The 18897-nt window shown below is 30.7% G+C and overlaps 1 protein-coding gene across 6 annotated transcripts in view; it reads right to left on the bottom strand.

The window, feature by feature from the left end:
- LOC145293181 (C2 domain-containing protein 5-like) overlaps positions 1 to 18897 on the bottom strand; it is a 186975-nt gene that overhangs the window by 15310 nt on the left and 152768 nt on the right. For all 6 annotated transcript variants that reach the window (XM_080139658.1, XM_080139660.1, XM_080139657.1 and 3 more), the window contains 5 exons: positions 17802 to 17868; positions 9192 to 9314; positions 5958 to 5998; positions 4426 to 4551; positions 1543 to 1689 (listed from right to left, as the gene is read on the bottom strand). In XM_080139658.1, coding sequence (XP_079995784.1) covers positions 1543 to 1689; positions 4426 to 4551; positions 5958 to 5998; positions 9192 to 9314; positions 17802 to 17868 — 504 coding nt within the window. The remainder of the gene's footprint in view (positions 1 to 1542; positions 1690 to 4425; positions 4552 to 5957; positions 5999 to 9191; positions 9315 to 17801; positions 17869 to 18897) is intronic.

Here is an 18897-nt window from a genome sequence, read left to right as displayed (position 1 = left end):
ATTATTTGTACTATTATACGAGTAAATTGTATAATTTTTTATTTAATTATTTCGACTATTATATGAGTAAACTGTATAATTTTTTATTTAATTATTTCGACTATTATATGAGTAAATTGTATAATTTTTTATTTCATTATTTCGACTATTATATGAGTAAACTGTATAATTTTTTATTTAATTATTTGCACTATTATATGAGTAAATTGTATAATTTTTTATTTAATTATTTCGACTATTATATGAGTAAACTGTATAATTTTTTATTTAATTATTTCGACTATTATATGAGTAAACTGTATAATTTTTTATTTAATTATTTCGACTATTATATGAGTAAACTGTATAATTTTTTATTTAATTATTTCGACTATTATATGAGTAAATTGTATAATTTTAATTTAATTATTTGCACTATTATATGAGTAAATTATATAATTTTTTATTTAATTATTTCGACTATTATATGAGTAAATTATATAATTTTTTAATTATTTCGACTATTATATGAGTAAATTGTATACTTTTTCATTTAATTATTTGCACTATTATATGAGTAAATTGTATAATTTTTTATTTAATTATTTCGACTATTATATGAGTAAATTGTATAATTTTTTATTTAATTATTTGCACTATTATATGAGTAAATTGTATAATTTTTTATTTAATTATTTCGACTATTATATGAGTAAACTGTATAATTTTTTATTTAATTATTTCGACTATTATATGAGTAAACTGTATAATTTTTTATTTAATTATTTCGACTATTATATGAGTAAATTGTATAATTTTTTATTTAATTATTTCGACTATTATATGAGTAAATTGTATAATTTTTTATTTAATTATTTCGACTATTATATGAGTAAATCGTATAATTTTTCATTTAATTATTTGCACTATTATATTAGTAAATTGTATAATTTTTTATTTAATTATTTCGACTATTATATGAGTAAATTATATAATTTTTTATTTAATTATTTCGACTATTATATGAGTAAATTGTATAATTTTTTATTTCATTATTTCGCCTATTATATGAGTAAATTGCATAATTTTTTATTTAATTATATTGACTATTATCCTCATCTTCTAGTTGTTTTTTTTTTTTTTTCTACAACGTTTCAGACAATTATTTCTCTGGCCTTCGTTCGATTAACTGTGACGGGATAGGAATGTTGAATCCTCCAACTTCATCCACATCACTGGATCAATTTACGTGATATTTGCAATATGATATTTTCTTTTTGTTACGAGTACGTACATCATACAGATTTTTCTTAATTTTTGTTTTGAATATAGAGGGAATTATGGACAAGAACCACAAATTCTTGGAGAAATTTTTTTTTTCTTCTAATCCAGAATTAAGGAGCTGGAAACCTTCCTTCCCTGCATTAACCAACCACTGACTGTGAATAAATCTGTCCTCGTAAAAAGACAAACAGAAACAGACATTAAAATTCCATAAGAAGATCTTTATTTTAAAAATAAAATAAAGAGTTAACAAAAGGTGATAATAAATCATAGACATACCTGGTTTTTATGTGGATTGTTGAGAAGAATACATTCATTCATTTTGTAGGCAACCATGGCATTGCCGCCCAGTGATCCAACATGGGCACGGACAATGGCTTTGACTTCGGATACAAAACTTTGCATAAAGCCACAAGGACCTCCCATCTAGAAAGACAACATAGACACCATTAAAAAAAAAAAAAAAAAAAAAAAAAATTAGACTTGTATAAGTTATTACTTTGAAGAAAGTCAGCATTTACTTATTTTCGGGGTTATTAGATCAATAAATTTCATTCACTTTCTTTCGCCATGTTGTAATGGAAGAACCTGTCACCCCTCCAATACAGTAAACTACTAATTTGAACTTACTACAGAAAGACAACAAATAGATGTACAGATATTCCAACACTCGACTCTCATAGTGTTTAGTGTATGAACCTTTGATACTTGTACTTTTATCACAATAAATTTTATTGGTTGATTCACTGTGTGTTTCTCTCAGTCTTTACCAATTAGAACTACCAACTGATTTGTTTGTATTGTATTTTCACAGCACCCCAAAAATCTTTCAAATAATTTTAAGATTTTAAGAATAAAAAAGAAAATAAAATTTATTGATCAGAAGCCGAATGAAAAGAACATTTTTTTTTTTTTTTAAATCTCATTTAAAAGAATGAAGCATATAAAATTCAACATTTTTTAAAATCGTTTTTACTCTTTTTTATTGCAAACAAGACATATTGTCACTTGGAACATAAGGGATTGTGTCTAACAGGAGACTGTGGGAAGTTGAGCAGAAGGATGTCTGTTTACATTATATTTAATCTTAATCTGCATATTAGTACAGTCAAAATACAAGAACTGAATTACAAAATACATTAAAGTTGAAGACTTTCCAACATCTAATGACCTCAACAGTGAACGGGTGAGTTTTGCTGCTTGCCAGGTTAGTCAAGAGTATGAAGGGGTACAAATGCTACGAGATCATCAGAGCAGATTCCATTAAAGTATCTATAAAACAAGCATGCAACATTGCAGTGGTGAGATAAGGGTTGGATTTTTGGCCAAGAGTGAGAGACTAGTGGTACTCATACCAGCCTAGATGTGGCAACAGTGCTCCATCCATGAGCGAATTAGGGCTTTGTAAAGACATATGATATTTTCATGTGCGAGTAATTATGCATGCATATGTATATTACAATAAATTAAGGTTTTGTAAAATCACATTAAATATGATTTTATTACCTACAGGCTAAAACATGTACCCGAAATAGAGATGTTGGGTACTTTTTGTTTTTGTTCAGCTTTTTTCTTTTTTTTACTTGAACTTATTTCACTATGAAATTGAACTGAAGTAAATTTATAAATTTTAATTTGAGCAATCAATGCATTAATGTGTACTGTTCACTCTGGATTCGTTCTAAAATCAGTGCTCAATGTTTAAATTAAAAAATTGAACTGATGTTACAGTGAAGAGCACAATAGTCCAAATTTTATTTGTTTCTATAAATAATCCTCGGGATACAATGATTGTTAATTGGCATCAGTTTTAAACCTGCCATTAGAAGAAGAAAGCATGCAAAGTAGATAAACAGACAACTTCTGTCTTTTTATATAGATTTTTATATATATATTTTTCTTTTTATATATATTAAATATGATCAGTTGGAATCATAACAGCAAAGAAAATCTTCTATGTCTGTATATGTATGTAATGTTTGTGCATTCTCCATAGAAAGAAACATTAGAGAATCTACCTAAAATATGAAAGCGTATTCTTATGTAAAATTTACCAGGGAAAACAATGGAAATATTCTCAAATCTCTAAGTGCACCCATAAGATGGTTATGAGGTTATAATCTTCTAAAAACTTCAAATATATTCTATTTTTATCAATTTAAATATGTATAACATTTTCTGAGGAAGATACCGGAAGTGATCTTGAATCATTTAGAGTCCTCCGATCTCCTTTACAACTTCAAATGTAACCTATTTTGATGTAATTTATATGCTATGTATAAAAAGTGGTTTTGAATCTCTATATTATCCTCTATATGCTGAATAATTATGTAATCTTCTCACTCCTATCAGACCCATAGGGACAGAACCTACTTAAAACTTCAAATATGTAAATCCAATTTTTATGAAACTTAAACCATGTGGTGTGTAAGACACTAATTCAGAGAGTTTTCTAACATTTAAGTTCTTTTGTCATTGTGAAACAGGAAGCAGGGGCAGTAAAAACAAAGAAAGTAATATGGCGTTAGGAGTATAGTGAAAAAGTACATAGTATACAACCCTGACCAACATCAGGTTTTCCTGTTAGTATTAAATAAAAAAATTGGGTTCTTCTTCATTAACAGTGAAATTTGATAATAGAAATATTGAATTTCAAGTAAAACTAATAGTATCTATTTAATTGTAATGTCACAGTAATTAATATATCCAAAAATAATGAAAAACTACAAGGTAGAACATTAATTATTAATGAAAATAGTTTTCGAAGACAATTAGTTAAAATTAAGTTTTGCAAAAGAAGAAAATTGACAGTTTGACTCATAACAAGGGAGGTAAATATTTTCTAAAAACTGAAAATCTTTGGCCAATTCAGCAAAACTTTATTTTTACTAATTGTCTTTGAAAACTGTTTTTATTAATAAATTTTCTACCTATCATTTTTCATAATTTGGGGACATTTTCATTGCAACATGACAATTAAGTAGATACGTTTGGTTTTACTTGAAATTCAATATTTTGATTTTGGAATTCTGTTATTATAATGAAGAAGAACCAAAAATTGTTTCATTCCATGATTTCTTAATGGTAATTTAAAAACAAATCTTTCATAGACTAAAGAAGTGTCCACATTTTGATATCTAAAACAAAAGAAGAAATGCTTACCTCTCTGACAGAAGTACTTTCTCTGATAAAGAAGAAGTTATAACTCCCAAGGTAATGATCGATTTTCCCACCTGGGACATATGACATGGGGATCAACTCCACTCCAAGCCTTTGTCGAGGGGTATTCTTAAAAAAAAAAAAGAAAAATGAAAAATAAAGTTGTCATAAGAAAAAACATGAAAACCAAACAAAATATCAAGACGAATAAGTTTTTTTTTTTATTTGATTTACAGGTTTTTTTGATTTTTATTTAATCTATCATATAAAGTCTGTATGTGTATATGTGTTTATATGGTCTAGCTAAAATAAAAACAATTACAAAACAAACACCCACAAGGTTGGTATATATTCTTGTTTGACATTGTTCTGGATAATATCTAAGATTTAGAAAAATTATTCTTCCTTTGGCAATCAACTGGGTTATATTCGCTGTTATCTGTGTGTATGTATGTATGAATGTCCATCTAGAAAGGAATGGGCTGGGCAGAGGAGACAGAGGGGATTGAGTTAGGAGAGAAGGAAGTTTTAATAGGAATAGGTTACTTTAGTATAATCTAAAGTTAATAACAAAAAAAAAATCCATGACAACATTTTAAGTGCCAGTTTCAATCAAAGATGGGAGAACGTCTGGAAATGGGCAGATTTAAAAGTTGAGTGACATTAAAGTCAAATTACTGAAAGGAATAAAGACAAGATCATCAATGGTACTTCCAGAATCAACCAGAGTATTAATGAAGATTAAACCAGTATTTTTAATAAATAGTAAAAAAATATCCAGCTCCTAACAATATCTCAGGAAGAGACCAGACTGCAGCTGTGGATCAGAGAGCTAGAAAATGACTCTCCCTTCTTAGTGACATTGGAATCCCCTCCCCCTACTGACTCAGAGGCATGGGTCTAATGGAAGGCTGCCAACTGGAATGGGGGCAATCAAAAACTGCTACAGCTACATGATGAGGCTACAAAACAAACCCAACTATCTGTGAATGTGGGGAGGAGTTCAATATGATGCAGCATTGCCTTGTCTACCTTCTACTATAAAACTGGTTCAGTTTGAAAGATCTTGTAAAGTTCAATGATATTGCGAAAAAGAAATGGGAAACTGGTGCATGACCACATGCTTTAAAGAGATGCAAAGAAAAAATAGTAAAAAAAAATCCTGAACATGTAGAGATCTAATAACAGGATAAAAAAAAAGAAAATCATTAAATTAAATTTGGCTTAGTTTCTTTGTTTAACTGCATATCAACCTTTTGTGGATTTGATACTAAAATATAATTACATACTGAAAATGATTCAATTTATGAAAGTAATTCGAAACAATGTTAGTTTATCAACAGCTGATAGGAAATTGTGGGTTCATAGCTTTCCTAAAACCAGAATCAGATTTACTTGTTTGTGTAAGCCTTAAGCTCAATCTAATCAGCGAACCCCTCCACTATCCTGCTCCTTTGCTAGAAATTCATATAATATGTAATTAATTTATCCTCTGACAAATGAAATAAGAAATAAGCTTACAAAACACTACTTACATGATATTTCACACTATTTTCAAGTTTGTAGGATTTGGGAGCTAAAAAGGACAAAAGAAAAGAAAAAAAAATGAAATGATTTGTTAACTTTATAAATGTGAACAAAAACATTCATGTAACAACTCATACAATTTTAAAATGTCAAAATAAATGATGCTTATATATTATAACAATGGAAAATATTGAATTTCAAATAAAACAAATGGTACCTATGTAATTGTCATGTCGTAAATATTAACATATCCAAGAATTATGGAAAACGATAAGGTAGAAAAATAATTATTCATGAAAAAAGACATTTGTAAAATCTAGTGATTTGGTTTCAAAATCTACAAATTTGGAGAGTTAACAGGTGAGGAAATTAAGTTTTCAATTTCTTACAAATTCAATCAGTTATTTTTTTATAAAAAAATAATTAACAATTCAAACAGTTAAATAAAGTTTTTTTTTTTTTAATTCACAAATTATGTAGATGTTATGTTTATTTTTGTTTTCTGAATAAATTCTGTCTGCTACACATTTTTGTTTTAACTGAGTTATTTTCCTTTTTCTTACGTCATGTGACCCAATATGTCCGACCCAGCATGTAATCTTATCGGAACTGTTTTTACCTTTATCTGAACTATGTAATGAGTAATTATTTTACTACTTTATTGTTTTCTGTAATTTTTTTAATATGTTACTCTTTATGACATGATAATTACGTGGATACTGTTTGTTTTATTTGAAATTCAATATTTTTTCATTATTATAACATAGAAGCACCTAGACTTTTTTTAAAAACGAAGTTATGTTCGTAAACAATTTCATTCAATTAATGTAATGATCAAACGATATCATAAATATTTAATTGAACTTCACTAACAGCCATATAGCGTAATGGTGAGAAGTCTTGACTGTTGTTTGGGCGGTTGGGTTTCGATCCTGGCTTAAGGTAGTTGCCTGTCTAACCACACTGATGAGCTGTGATACTGCGAAACAGTACTGTATGATGGCTATATTACTTAAGCCTGAAGAAGAATAAATCTGGACAATATAAGGAGATGTGGTACAGGACAAAAAATTTTGTTGGTTAGGTCACATTGTAATAATGGATAAGTGTACTTCAGTTAGACAGTTGAAGTAGCAGGGTCAGTTGTTAGGGGAAATTCAAGGAAAACATGGAAGTAAATGATAAGGATGTATTCAAGAGAAAGAAGGATAAATAAAGATCTGGCCAGAGATAGATTAGTTTGTAAATCAATTAACATATGCCAGCATGTAAAATGAATGTTAAACTGATAATGATGATTACATTTTCTGAAAAACTTTTAAAATGATTGAAATTCTTTACTTTTAAAAATAAAATATTCTCAAATGCAGATACTGCATCTCTATAACTAGCTACATTCATCTTCGGTCTCAATCTTGACCAGTTATGCTGTTGCTGCTTAATTTGTTTGTTTTTAGTTTGTTTTTTTTTAATAAGTATGATTGACTTTACTACTAGTAATTATTGTTAGTTTTTAAAAGGAGAATTTTCCTTTTATCAACCTTGTAAGTAACTAAAGAAACTTTTTGTTTTTCAACATAAAAAAAGAAAGAATAAATAAAAACAGTTACCCAAGTAAAATAAAATATTTTATAAATCTTTGGGATTAAAATTCTTTTTATTTTTGGTCAATGTGTGCTGCCTTTCCAACCTGCAAAGGTGTTTATTCTGAAAGCCGTTCTTAACATGGAGAGGTGGGGGGGGGGTAATTCCAAAAGGCATTTTCTTATTTTTAATCTTCCCATGTTGTGAACAGCTTTTTGAATAAACACACTTTGCAGGTTGGAAAAGCAGCACATATTGACTTTTTTTTTTTTAGAAATAAATCAGTCATGTTATCATAAAGAACTTTATGCAAAATTATTAAAAAAAATGAAATAAAAAAATAAAAAAAAGTTATTTACTTACCTCTCTATGAGAGTAGTTAGACACTAATGTTTTAAATGTGGGGAAAACTAGTTCCCCCAAAAGAAGCACACAGGATTGGAAATGTTGCTTCAGCCTTCAGGGATTTATTCTACTTTTTAAAAAGATTTTATTGTGTTACGTTGCTATTGTGTTATAAAAGTCAAATTTTAAAAAAGGTCACTTGTAAAATTTAATTTGGAAAAAAAACAAAAAAACCCTCTTGCCTGCAAGTTGTGACTGATTAAATTCGTTTTGTTTTTATTTCAATAACAAAGAAATAAACTCATTTATTTAATTTACAAAGATAAAAAAAAAAGTAGTACACTGGGTTAAAATAAAAAAACAAAACAAAATTTCAATCTTTAAGAATTTGCCCAAAATAATCCTGACTGTAGTCATTTTATTATTTATTTTAATAACATTTTTTGCACTGACGGACTTAGCTCGCTCATGTAAGAGGGAATATTTAATAAAAATCGGGAGTTTTCTTTGAAGTTATAGACTTGAAAAGATATTTGCCAAAAATAACCTCTCGAAACTTCTAAGTAAATTTGTTTTATTGTTTATTACAAGATTGTTTTACGATATTTTACACTGATGGACGCAGTCGATCACCTGTGTCAAAGTTGCTTTAATCATCAGCAGCAGCAGCAATTAGTCATACAATGATCGAACATCATTTTTAGTTGTACATATTTAGTAAAACCCATCACTTAAAATTTATTTTCTTCGAAGAAGAAGAATACTATTACTAAGTATTGGGAATAACTTTTTACTCTGATAGCTTCTTTCTTCAAACCGCCATCCTTTAGAATTCTCTTCCTGCTACGTTTCCTTGACCGAACCAACATGCAGAAATTTAAATGTAATGTAAAAAACATCTTGCTGACAAACTCCCACTTAGGATAGCCCTCCCCCCTCCTTCAATCTGTCTCCTAATCACGGTAGCTCTTTACGTCTCAATGACCATTTGCTTTGGAGTGAATAAAAGTTTTTAAAAAGTTAAATGTAATACTTTCTTTTTTTTATTAAATCCAAATTTTCAGTCAACTTTTGAACTAAATGTGTCTTTTTTAGTGCGATGAATGTATTTAATATTTTCTTATTCCATTTATTTGTGCCTCATATTTTGAGGGATAAACTGCTTTTATAAATACCATGAATATCTTAGCACAGTAACATAACAATCAATTTGGTCATGGAATAAATTGTTTTCACATTAAATTTTTTTAAAAAGTTATGAATTTATCAGTCAGTTCTGTTATGGTAACGAGATAATAAGAAAACTGTTTAACCTTGTGAAGTCATTCTTGGTATAATTGGGCTTTCCTGTATTTCCTCCATCGTAAACATCATATCAGAATCTTGTTCATATGAATTGTTGGACGGTACACCCAAAAGGAGGCAAGAATTGTGGTCTGAAAAGAGAATCAGTTTAAAATCATTAAAAGCAAAGTCTCTAGAATAAAGTGAATATCTTATGCATGTGCATATGAATAACCTCAGAGCCATAGGACTGATTTTTATAAGATTTTGAAAATTCCTAATGACAAGAGCTCAATGCAAATGGTTAAAAGAAAGAATACAACACAAACTCAATCTCATAACTTTGTTTCAACCCTAAAACAGGACTTTTCAAATGAGCTGGACTATTCAGATTTGCATCTGATTCACACAAGTATGTGTGTGTATGTATATATAGATGAAGGGCGTTCCAAAAGTCATAACTCCTATTTTTTTTTATTACACCCAAATGGGTTAGAGGAGGATTGTAAATTGCATTGTTATGATGACTAACCTTATGTATTCATAACCTAAAAGTTTTCTATTTCAACTGCAGATATTAAAAGTGTGAGACTCAATCCCTGTCATGAATGTGTGTCAGAAGCACAGATGAGTCATTGAATTCCTCCATACAGAAAATATTGAACCGATCAATATTCATTGCTATCTGTTTATGAAGCTGATGCAATTGATGTTAGCACAGTTACATGAGTTCATTGATTTCAAATGTGAGTGACAAAGCGCACTCTGAACTTTTACAACTGAGGCATCAAAAGTACATTGAGAATGGTGGTGACTATGTAGAAAAATAAATTATGGAGCACAAAAGGTTCCTTATTTTAATGGTACCAGTACCGTTTTTTTTAACTCTTCAATGTTTTAGGTTAAAAAATAGAAAGCCTTACTTTTGGATTGACCCTAGTATATATATATATATATATATATATATATATATATATATATATATATAATGAGGGGGATAGAAATTTAATTATACCTATATAAAGACCAAATTTGTTTAACATAATGAAAATAAAAGGGAGGAAACCTCATTCAACAGATCTAAATCGAGAAACTACCTAGAAAAAATTGTAATAAAACTGCAAATAAATAAATTTATAGGTGAAAATAATGGCATACTGTGATTGATTGTAAGCTTTAAAGTAAAGGGAGAGCTAATACGTGTATCTAGAACTTTCTTTCTAGATTAAAAAATATACTTGAACAAGTCTAAGCAATAAACAGAAGATTGCTCGCATCAGACCATTGTTGTAAAATGAAAAAAAGACTGGGAGGATTTTATGCAAAATGTCCTCAAATGTCCAACAACCAGAAAAAAAAGAAAAAACAAAAAAGTGGTTAAAAACTTCAACATCAAAAGATATAGTTGTAAAAACACCAAGACTCCTGTTTGATGTTTGATGAATCTCAAGAAAACAAAGAATTTAAATGAATTACTAAATGTAGTTATCCCAAACCAAAATTTTATTTTCATTATATCTAAAAAAAATTAATGTGGTCATATAGATTTTTGTAAGCCATAAAGAAAAGTACCAAATTTATTTTGGTAGCTCAATTAGCCATCATGTAAAAATGTAACCATTGGAGGTAGAAGCTTAAAACTTTGCAACTTTACTAATTTTTGGGTGAGGAATTAAAAAAAAATGTTTGCCTTGTTTCTAATAACAAAACTTTTTGCCACAGAAATATTTTTACTTTGGTGAATTTAAACTTTAAAAAAGGACCGACAACAATAAGATTTAGAAATTTGTTATATAAAAAGTCACAAGTCATTTTTTTCAAGCACTGAAAAACTTTCAACTTAAAAGACAAGTAAATAAATAAGATATTTTATAGGCAGAGGTCTAACTACAATTCCTTTCCTTATAGATTTTCTCTCAGAATTCTTTTATAGACTTCTGCTATGGTAGATATATCAAGAACACTCCAAATCCTACCATCACTTGAAACTGGCATTACCTCAAAATCCCATCTGTAAGAAGATGCTGACTCTACATGTGCAATGTCATCTGACAAAGGCCATTGAAAAAAATCTGTTCTGGTTTGCGTTAAAAGTTTTATTACAGCGCTGGATGACTTGGCTAATGTAAAAGTTGGTGTCATAGTAGACAGCAACTCATTGTCCTTGATGCTCATAACTGAAGATATCCTGAGATGGTTCTTCATCACAACTGCAGGAGTTATCTGAATGTTCAGCAGATTCATTAAGGGGCTTTTTTGTTGCTTTGGAAGTGGAAATGAATTAACTGGATTTCTTCTCGAGTAGTCAGAGAAAGCAGCTTCCAGTTGAACTTTATTTCCACTGGTGTTGATTTTGACACCTAACACAACCTTGAGATATCTGAGTTCAAGTTTATCAAAAACACCTGATAGAATATATAGGTCTTGAGGGTACTTCTACGGTTTATCGCCGAAAATGCAGACACCAATTTTTTTTCGCGCACCTGTCATTAAAATGCAAAGGAGAAATCAGTATTTTAAACTATGACTGAAGCATGAAAGAAATAACAAAAAAATTAAACTAGATAATGATTTTTCGGTTTCATTTAAATTAATTTTTTCTTTACCTTTAAAGTTGCTTTAATTAAAAAAAATGTTTTATTAAAATTATTTATTTGTTCGAAAAAAGAAAAAACAAACTATTTTATAAAAATCCAATATTGCTTTCATTATAAAATTGTTTTATTAAAATTATATTTTCTTATGCCAACTTTTCAGTAAATGTTTTTACAATTATATTTTGATAAATTTTTATACAGTAAATATTTTGGTTTTCAAATGGCTCTTGCCCAATTCAAATAATTACGAATATGTCATTTTCATTTTCTGTTTTTAATAATAAATATATATCTATGTTTCATGAAAAACTTTCTCGTTTTCATTAATTAAATCGAAACATTTTCAATTTAACAATTACGGATATATGTTCTCTTTCACTTACTGTTTTCATAGTTTTTTTCCGAAAGTAATTAATATCTAGTTTAATTTTTTTGTTATTTATTTCTAACTTCGGTCATAGTTTAAAATACTGATTTCTCCCTCGGATTTTAATGACAGGTGCAGCAAAAAAAAAATGGTGTCTCCATTTTCGGTGATAAACTGTAGAAGTATTGTCTCAAAAATTATTAAATAAACAAAAAAAAAAGATTTTTACAGTGAAATTAATTACACACCACGTGCACATAACTCAACTATATTTTCAGTTCTTATTTTTAAAGTAATGTACAGTGTAATTAAAAAATAATTTAACAAAATCTTCAAATTTATCAAAAATGCCTGATAGAACAAACAAAAAAAAATACACATTTTTATGTGAAATTAATTTTTTTATTTACATATGACTTGTTGCACATAACTTAAAACTTAGCTATATTTTGTTAATTTTTTTTTTCAAGTTATGTAAATGTACAGTCTAATAAAAAAAAAATAATAATAATTTAACAAAATGTTAGATATATCAAAAATGCCCGACAGAACATAAGAGAATTAAATAAGTAAACAAAAAAAATGAGGCACATTTTTTTTTTTTTTAAATGAAACAAATTTTTTCCATCACAGTCACATGCTATTAAAAATGTTCTTTTGGTTTAAAATGTACCCAGTTTAATTTTTTTAAAGATAATCAAAGAATGCTGAAGTTTATCCAACCAACAGAAGATAAAGCAAAGAACCTATGAAAGTTTGAAAGAAGATATAGAAAATAAACAACTGATATTATTTTGTAAATTGTAAATTTTCATTTCTTTTATTGACGCGCTTGTCACACTAAAAATATTATTTTAAACAATAAATTTCTATAACTTTTAAATAAACAAAAACAAACTCGCTTATCCATAGTGAAACAAGTTTGAGCTGACAGTTGTTTTTTGTGATGATACTTCTTACTTCGGTCACTTGAGAGTAAGTTGTAAATCTCGATGTGTAGGTACACTCACTTTAATTAGTGGCGCTCCTTGATTTATGAGTGTAGTAATATGACACCAACAGATTATTAAAGAGGAGATATTTCTCTACAAGACGGTGCCATTTTTGGAATTTTTTCAATTGAATTTCTTTCATATTTCTCTCACTGAAGTTTTCAAGTTAAAAACAACTTAAAACTCTTTTTTAAGCTCACCATATTGATTTTTTTTTTGTGAAAAACAACTTAAAAACCTTTTAAGCTTACAATATTGATAAGTGACCTTTTTTCTTTAAAATGGTACTATTTTTTTATACGTAGAGACTCACACTATCACTTGCACCAAATTTGAAAAACACCAATAGTTTTTTTACATAAAAAATAAAGCAGCATTCACCAAAATTAGTGATATAACTTGAAGTAACCTGGAAAAAAAAAACTATTAAGACACAAGAAAAAGAATTATATATCTATAAAGCAAAAAGATTAAATTTTATTTAATCAAAACTTTATCAAAATAATCCAAAAAATAAACAAGATATTGCAAGTTGAAATTACGGGAAATTTAACTTTATTTACCAGTTTTCACATCCTAAACTAGGCTAGTTTGGGATACCTACTAAATGGAAAAGTTTTTTAAAAAAGTTATCAAACAAAAGCATTATTTGTTATTTAATAACACTTGCTTTATATATATATATATACACACACACATACACACTAGTAGGGAGATTCAATGTAGTCTGGGATTGAATGGGCATGGAATATGTGCCTATATTAAAGATAGCTTTCCATGTGGGAGGGACATCTCCAGGGAAGATCCTAACTTACCCTATATGTGCTTCCGGGTTGCTTTAGCTCACACTACGGCATTTATATTTACTCTCTATCGCCCCCACAACAGCGGAGTTACTATCTTTCAAAGCATATCTGAGAAAATTGACCAAGTCCTTTCTACTTATCCTTCAGCTAACATTCACGTATGTGGAGACTTCAATGTTCACAACGTCGAATGGTTGACCCACTCAAACAAGACCGATGATGAGGGGAGGTTCTGTCATGATTTCTCCATTGCCTATGACCTCACTCAGATTGTTCAGGAACCTACCCGTGTGCCCGATAATGACGGCCAGTATGCGAGCCTACTAGACCTTTTTCTCACAACTTGCCCTGAACTATGTTCAGTTTCTGTTCTGTCGCCTCTTGGATCTTCCGACCACTCTGTTGTATCAATTAAGATAAAAATGAAATGTAATAAGTCCCCAGACGTACCTCTTCATCGTACAGTATATCGATACACTAAGGCTGACTGGGATAGCTTCCGTACATTTATATCTGATCTACCTCTGCATTCCATATTTAAAAAGGATGTGTCCTCTATAGTATTAGACCTAACTGAATGGTTAATTGTAGGTATTGACCATTTCATACCCTCTAAAACGTTTCAGCAAAAACCTAACAGCCAGCCATGGTTCTCTCCAGAATGTGCTGCTGCCATTGCGCACAGAAATCACTTTTTCCACTGCTTCAAACGTAATAGATGTATGGAAACTAAAGCCGTTTTCAGGACTGCCAGCAACCATTGTAAGAAAGTAATAAGGAACGCAAGAGAGTTGTATGCTCAATCTGTTAAGTCCAAAGTAGCTGAGCAGCGGCTTGGTTCCCACCAGTTTTGGCAAATAGCAAACAGAATCCTGAACAGAAACGTGTGCTCCATCCCAACTATTATCAATGGACCTGAGGTAATCTCGTCAGCATCAGACAAAGCCAAACTCTTTGTCAAGAACTTTGCAGCTAATTCTACCCTTTGCGACCAAGACCGCCAACCCCCAATATTTCCTCTTGTATCAGAAAACACGCTATGTGATATACGTATATCTGTACGTGATGTTGCCAAACTAATCAAAAACCTTGATTCCAGTAAAGCAACTGGCCCTGATGGTATTCCAATTATAGTACTCAAAAAACTTCAACCTGAACTAGCGCCCATACTTACAAAACTGTTTAAACGTTGTCTTAAGGAGAATAGTTTCCCATCTCCCTGGAAAATCTCATCAGTATGCCCTGTATTTAAGAACTCAGGTGATCGCTCATCCCCCTCTCAGTACAGGCCAATAAGTCTCCTGTGCGTCATGAGTAAGTTGCTAGAATCTGTATTAAATACAGAAGTAATCAACCATCTCAACAAAAATAACCTTCTTAGTGACACTCAATATGGTTTCCGTTCTGCTAGATCTACAGCAGATGTCCTTACAGTTATATCGCATAGGATTAGCAAATCTCTCGACGGTGGCAATCTTTCTAGGACAATTGCTCTTGACATATCTAAAGCCTTTGATAGGGTATGGCATAAAGGTTTACTTCATAAGATAGCTAGCTATGGTATAGCTGGAAAAGTCTTCTCAATTATTAAATCATTTCTTTCTGATAGGTTTATAAGAGTAGTAGTTGAGGGGCAAAAATCAGAAGCTCACAGAATTAATGCCGGTGTCCCTCAGGGATCCATCCTGGGCCCAACTCTTTTCCTGATCTACATTAATGATCTTCCAAATCATATCCTTACATCATTTGTAGACATTTATGCTGACGACACTACCATTTATGGTACCACATCTAAGACAGTAAACGAGCATGTTCTCTCCAATTCTCTCTCCTCTGATCTTGAGCACGTAGTACAATGGGGAAAGGAGTGGCTGGTTACTTTTAATGCATCTAAAACCAAGCTTCTCTCTTTACATCATCAACATTCTAATCCACATTTGTCATCAATTGAAATGAATGGCTCTCGTCTTCAGGAGGCTTCAAGTTTTGACAAGCTTCTGGGCTTGACCATTACTCCTGATCTTAAATGGAACACGTATATCAAATCTGTTGCCAAGGCCGCTGGAAAAATGGTGGGATCTTTCTATCGATCCAGTAGATATCTCACTGCTGATGCTATTCTCTATCTATATAAGAGCCAGGTACGTCCAAGGATGGAATACTGTTGCCACATCTGGGCAGGAGCTGCTAGAAAGGACTTGTCCTGCCTTGATAGAGTTCAAAATAGACTTCGTAGCCTCGTAGGAGATGTCCTTTTCTCCTCCTTGCAACCTCTATCTCACAGAAGAGATGTTGCGAGTTTGTCTCTAATGTATCGTTATATTCATGGAAAGTGTTCAACTGAGCTTCAATCTATGGTCCCCCCTCGCCAAACTTTCACAAGAAACACTCGTCTAGCTGTAAACACTATCAATAATTTCCCCCACTCTTTATCTGTGCCTAAACCTAAACGTAGATTCCATGAACAAAGCTTCTTTCTTAGAACTGCACGCCTGTGGAATTGTCTTCCGTTTTCCTGCTTTCCGGCTGACTACAATATGGTTTTGTTCAAGTCTAAAGTAAATAAGTTCTTGATGAGCCGTTCCATATAAGTTATTAAATTTACCAAATTTTCATTACTAATGATTACTATATTGACCAACTTCTACTGTACACTCTTTAACCCTTATCCTTGAGTGGCCTCTGGGCCTTGATAATGTGGTGATGTCTTTGTAAAAAAAAAAAAAAAAAAAAAAAAAAAAATTAGCATCAATGAATGTTTCACATTTCTAATACTTTTCATCAAAATCAGTAAAATTACCCATTTTTCAATCAAATCAATTGATTGCCTGCTCTAGTTGATGACTCATCACTGTGCACTGAGAGGAAGCTTCACATGCCTCCTCACTGTGACAGTCCACAATATATTGTAATCTACATTGCACTGTAGAGAACATACAGTTCGTTTTAGAAGCCTTGATTAAAGTTTAAAGTAACACGAACACGGAATCTACAACCTTAATTGAAAAAGTGCAGCCTATGACATTCAACTTCGAAATATATTCATTTTAAACAATAAATATTGTTTATCCACATATAATTGCGTCATGATTTGGTTTCCAAATGTATATAATACGTATTCATTTTAAACTTTAATTAACGCTTCTAACACAGAATCTACAACCTTAACAGCAAAAGTTAAGGTATCATGGTTCAATTGTGTTCTAAACAGAAACATTCATTTCGAATGCTTCCATGTCTTATCAATGAACCTACAGTTGGATTTATATGCAGGGCCCTTCTGCTTGTGCAGTGATAAAACTTAAAATGTACTTGTAATGCTGTATTAGAGTGTTAACTTTGGTCAAAATCGGACTGTCCCTTCTTTAATAAAATTTTTTTGATTATCGATTTTGGATAATTGCAGGGGATATTCCAACATGAAAACTATCTAAGAATACTGTCAGACACAAAGTACATTTATTGGAAATTTAAAAAAAAAAAATCAACCCAGCCATTTCTGAGTCCATAGGGAATGAACTCACATGCACACACACACAAAGTGCCTTTTATATATATATATATATATATACACACACACACACAATTATTCAAGTAAAAATATATATATATATATATATATATATATATATATGCTGTTTCTATTTACAAAACAGAGTTAGACAAAAAGGTCAGTTTTTAATGTGGACAAAATTCAACTCCCAAAATAGCACTCCAGATTAAAGCAAAAATAAAACTTGCCTTAATCTTGAAGGATTTCTCCCTCATTGATCAAAGACAGAAAGATGAAGCATTGTTTCCAACAAAAATAATACATTAAGAGAGAATTCTTAATTTGCATATTCAATAAAAAGTTTTTATTATGAAAAATATTTACCTTGTTTCCTATCAGAAATTTGGGGTTGATTCTCTCCAAGTCCTGTGCACATTCCTGTGACAGTAATCTTAAACACAAAAAAGAAATGTTTTTCAAAAGAGAAATAAAAACAATAAAAACAAAAATAGCAATAAATTAAAAAAGTAAATGGATGATGACCTGATTAGAACCAGATTAATAATTCTCATCTCAGAAAATCAGATTTTTTTTTTATGTTCACCCCTTACAAGGCATATCGCCATTTGGATGTAAGGGGCTACTATATGGGACCATGTCTAGGAAAGATTAATAAGATGTTGGTTTAAGTTATATTTAAACTTCTGCATATCAGTACAGTTAGGGAAGCAGGTAGCAGGAAGGGAATTCCCAGGTCTAGCTATTAGAGAAGAAAGCTTTCAACCATTTAGGGACCTCAACAATGAAGGGGTGTGATTTTGTTGCTAAGCGAGTGTGTCGGGAATATGTATGTCGAGGGGGCACAAGGGCAATGAGTTCATCAGAACACATTTCATTAAAACACTTGTAAAGCAGGCACAGGGATGCAACATTGCGGCGATGGGGCAGGGGTTAGAGCTTAGTTGACAAAGCAGAGACTCTTCTTTGGACTCTATCCAACAGAGAGAGACTAGTGGTAGATGTACCAGCCAATACGTAGCAACAATACTCCATGTACGGGCGAATAGTGGCCTTGTAGAGGTACAGGATACTCTCAAGTGTGAGTCATTTTCTAGCACAATAGAGCGAACCCACCTTCCTTGCAGCTGTCTTCGCAATGTCCTCAATGTATTGTTCCAGTTTGTATTTCCTGTGAATGTTAAGCCGAGGAATTGTAAGGAAGAATTCTCAGGTAAGGTGTTATTAGTCACGGATATCAGTGGTTGAAGAGGCTTCTAAAAGGAGAGCAGCTTAGTTTGACTAGAATTAAATGTTATCATCCATTTATGGTCCCATTCCACTATGGTCTGGAGGTCATTTTCTAAGGATTTTACAATTTGTGTACATCCTTTCTTCCCTTGTGCATCTTATAAAGCATTCTATCATCGGCAAATATATCCATCTTGGACAATATTATCAGGGAGGTTGTTGATGAATATCA

This window comes from Euprymna scolopes, chromosome 14, assembly GCF_053919585.1.
Source record: "Euprymna scolopes isolate OS-2025 chromosome 14, ASM5391958v1, whole genome shotgun sequence".
NCBI lineage: Eukaryota > Metazoa > Mollusca > Cephalopoda > Sepiida > Sepiolidae > Euprymna > Euprymna scolopes.
Note: the sequence above shows the minus strand (reverse complement) of the source record. Positions and strands in the feature narration are given on the sequence as shown.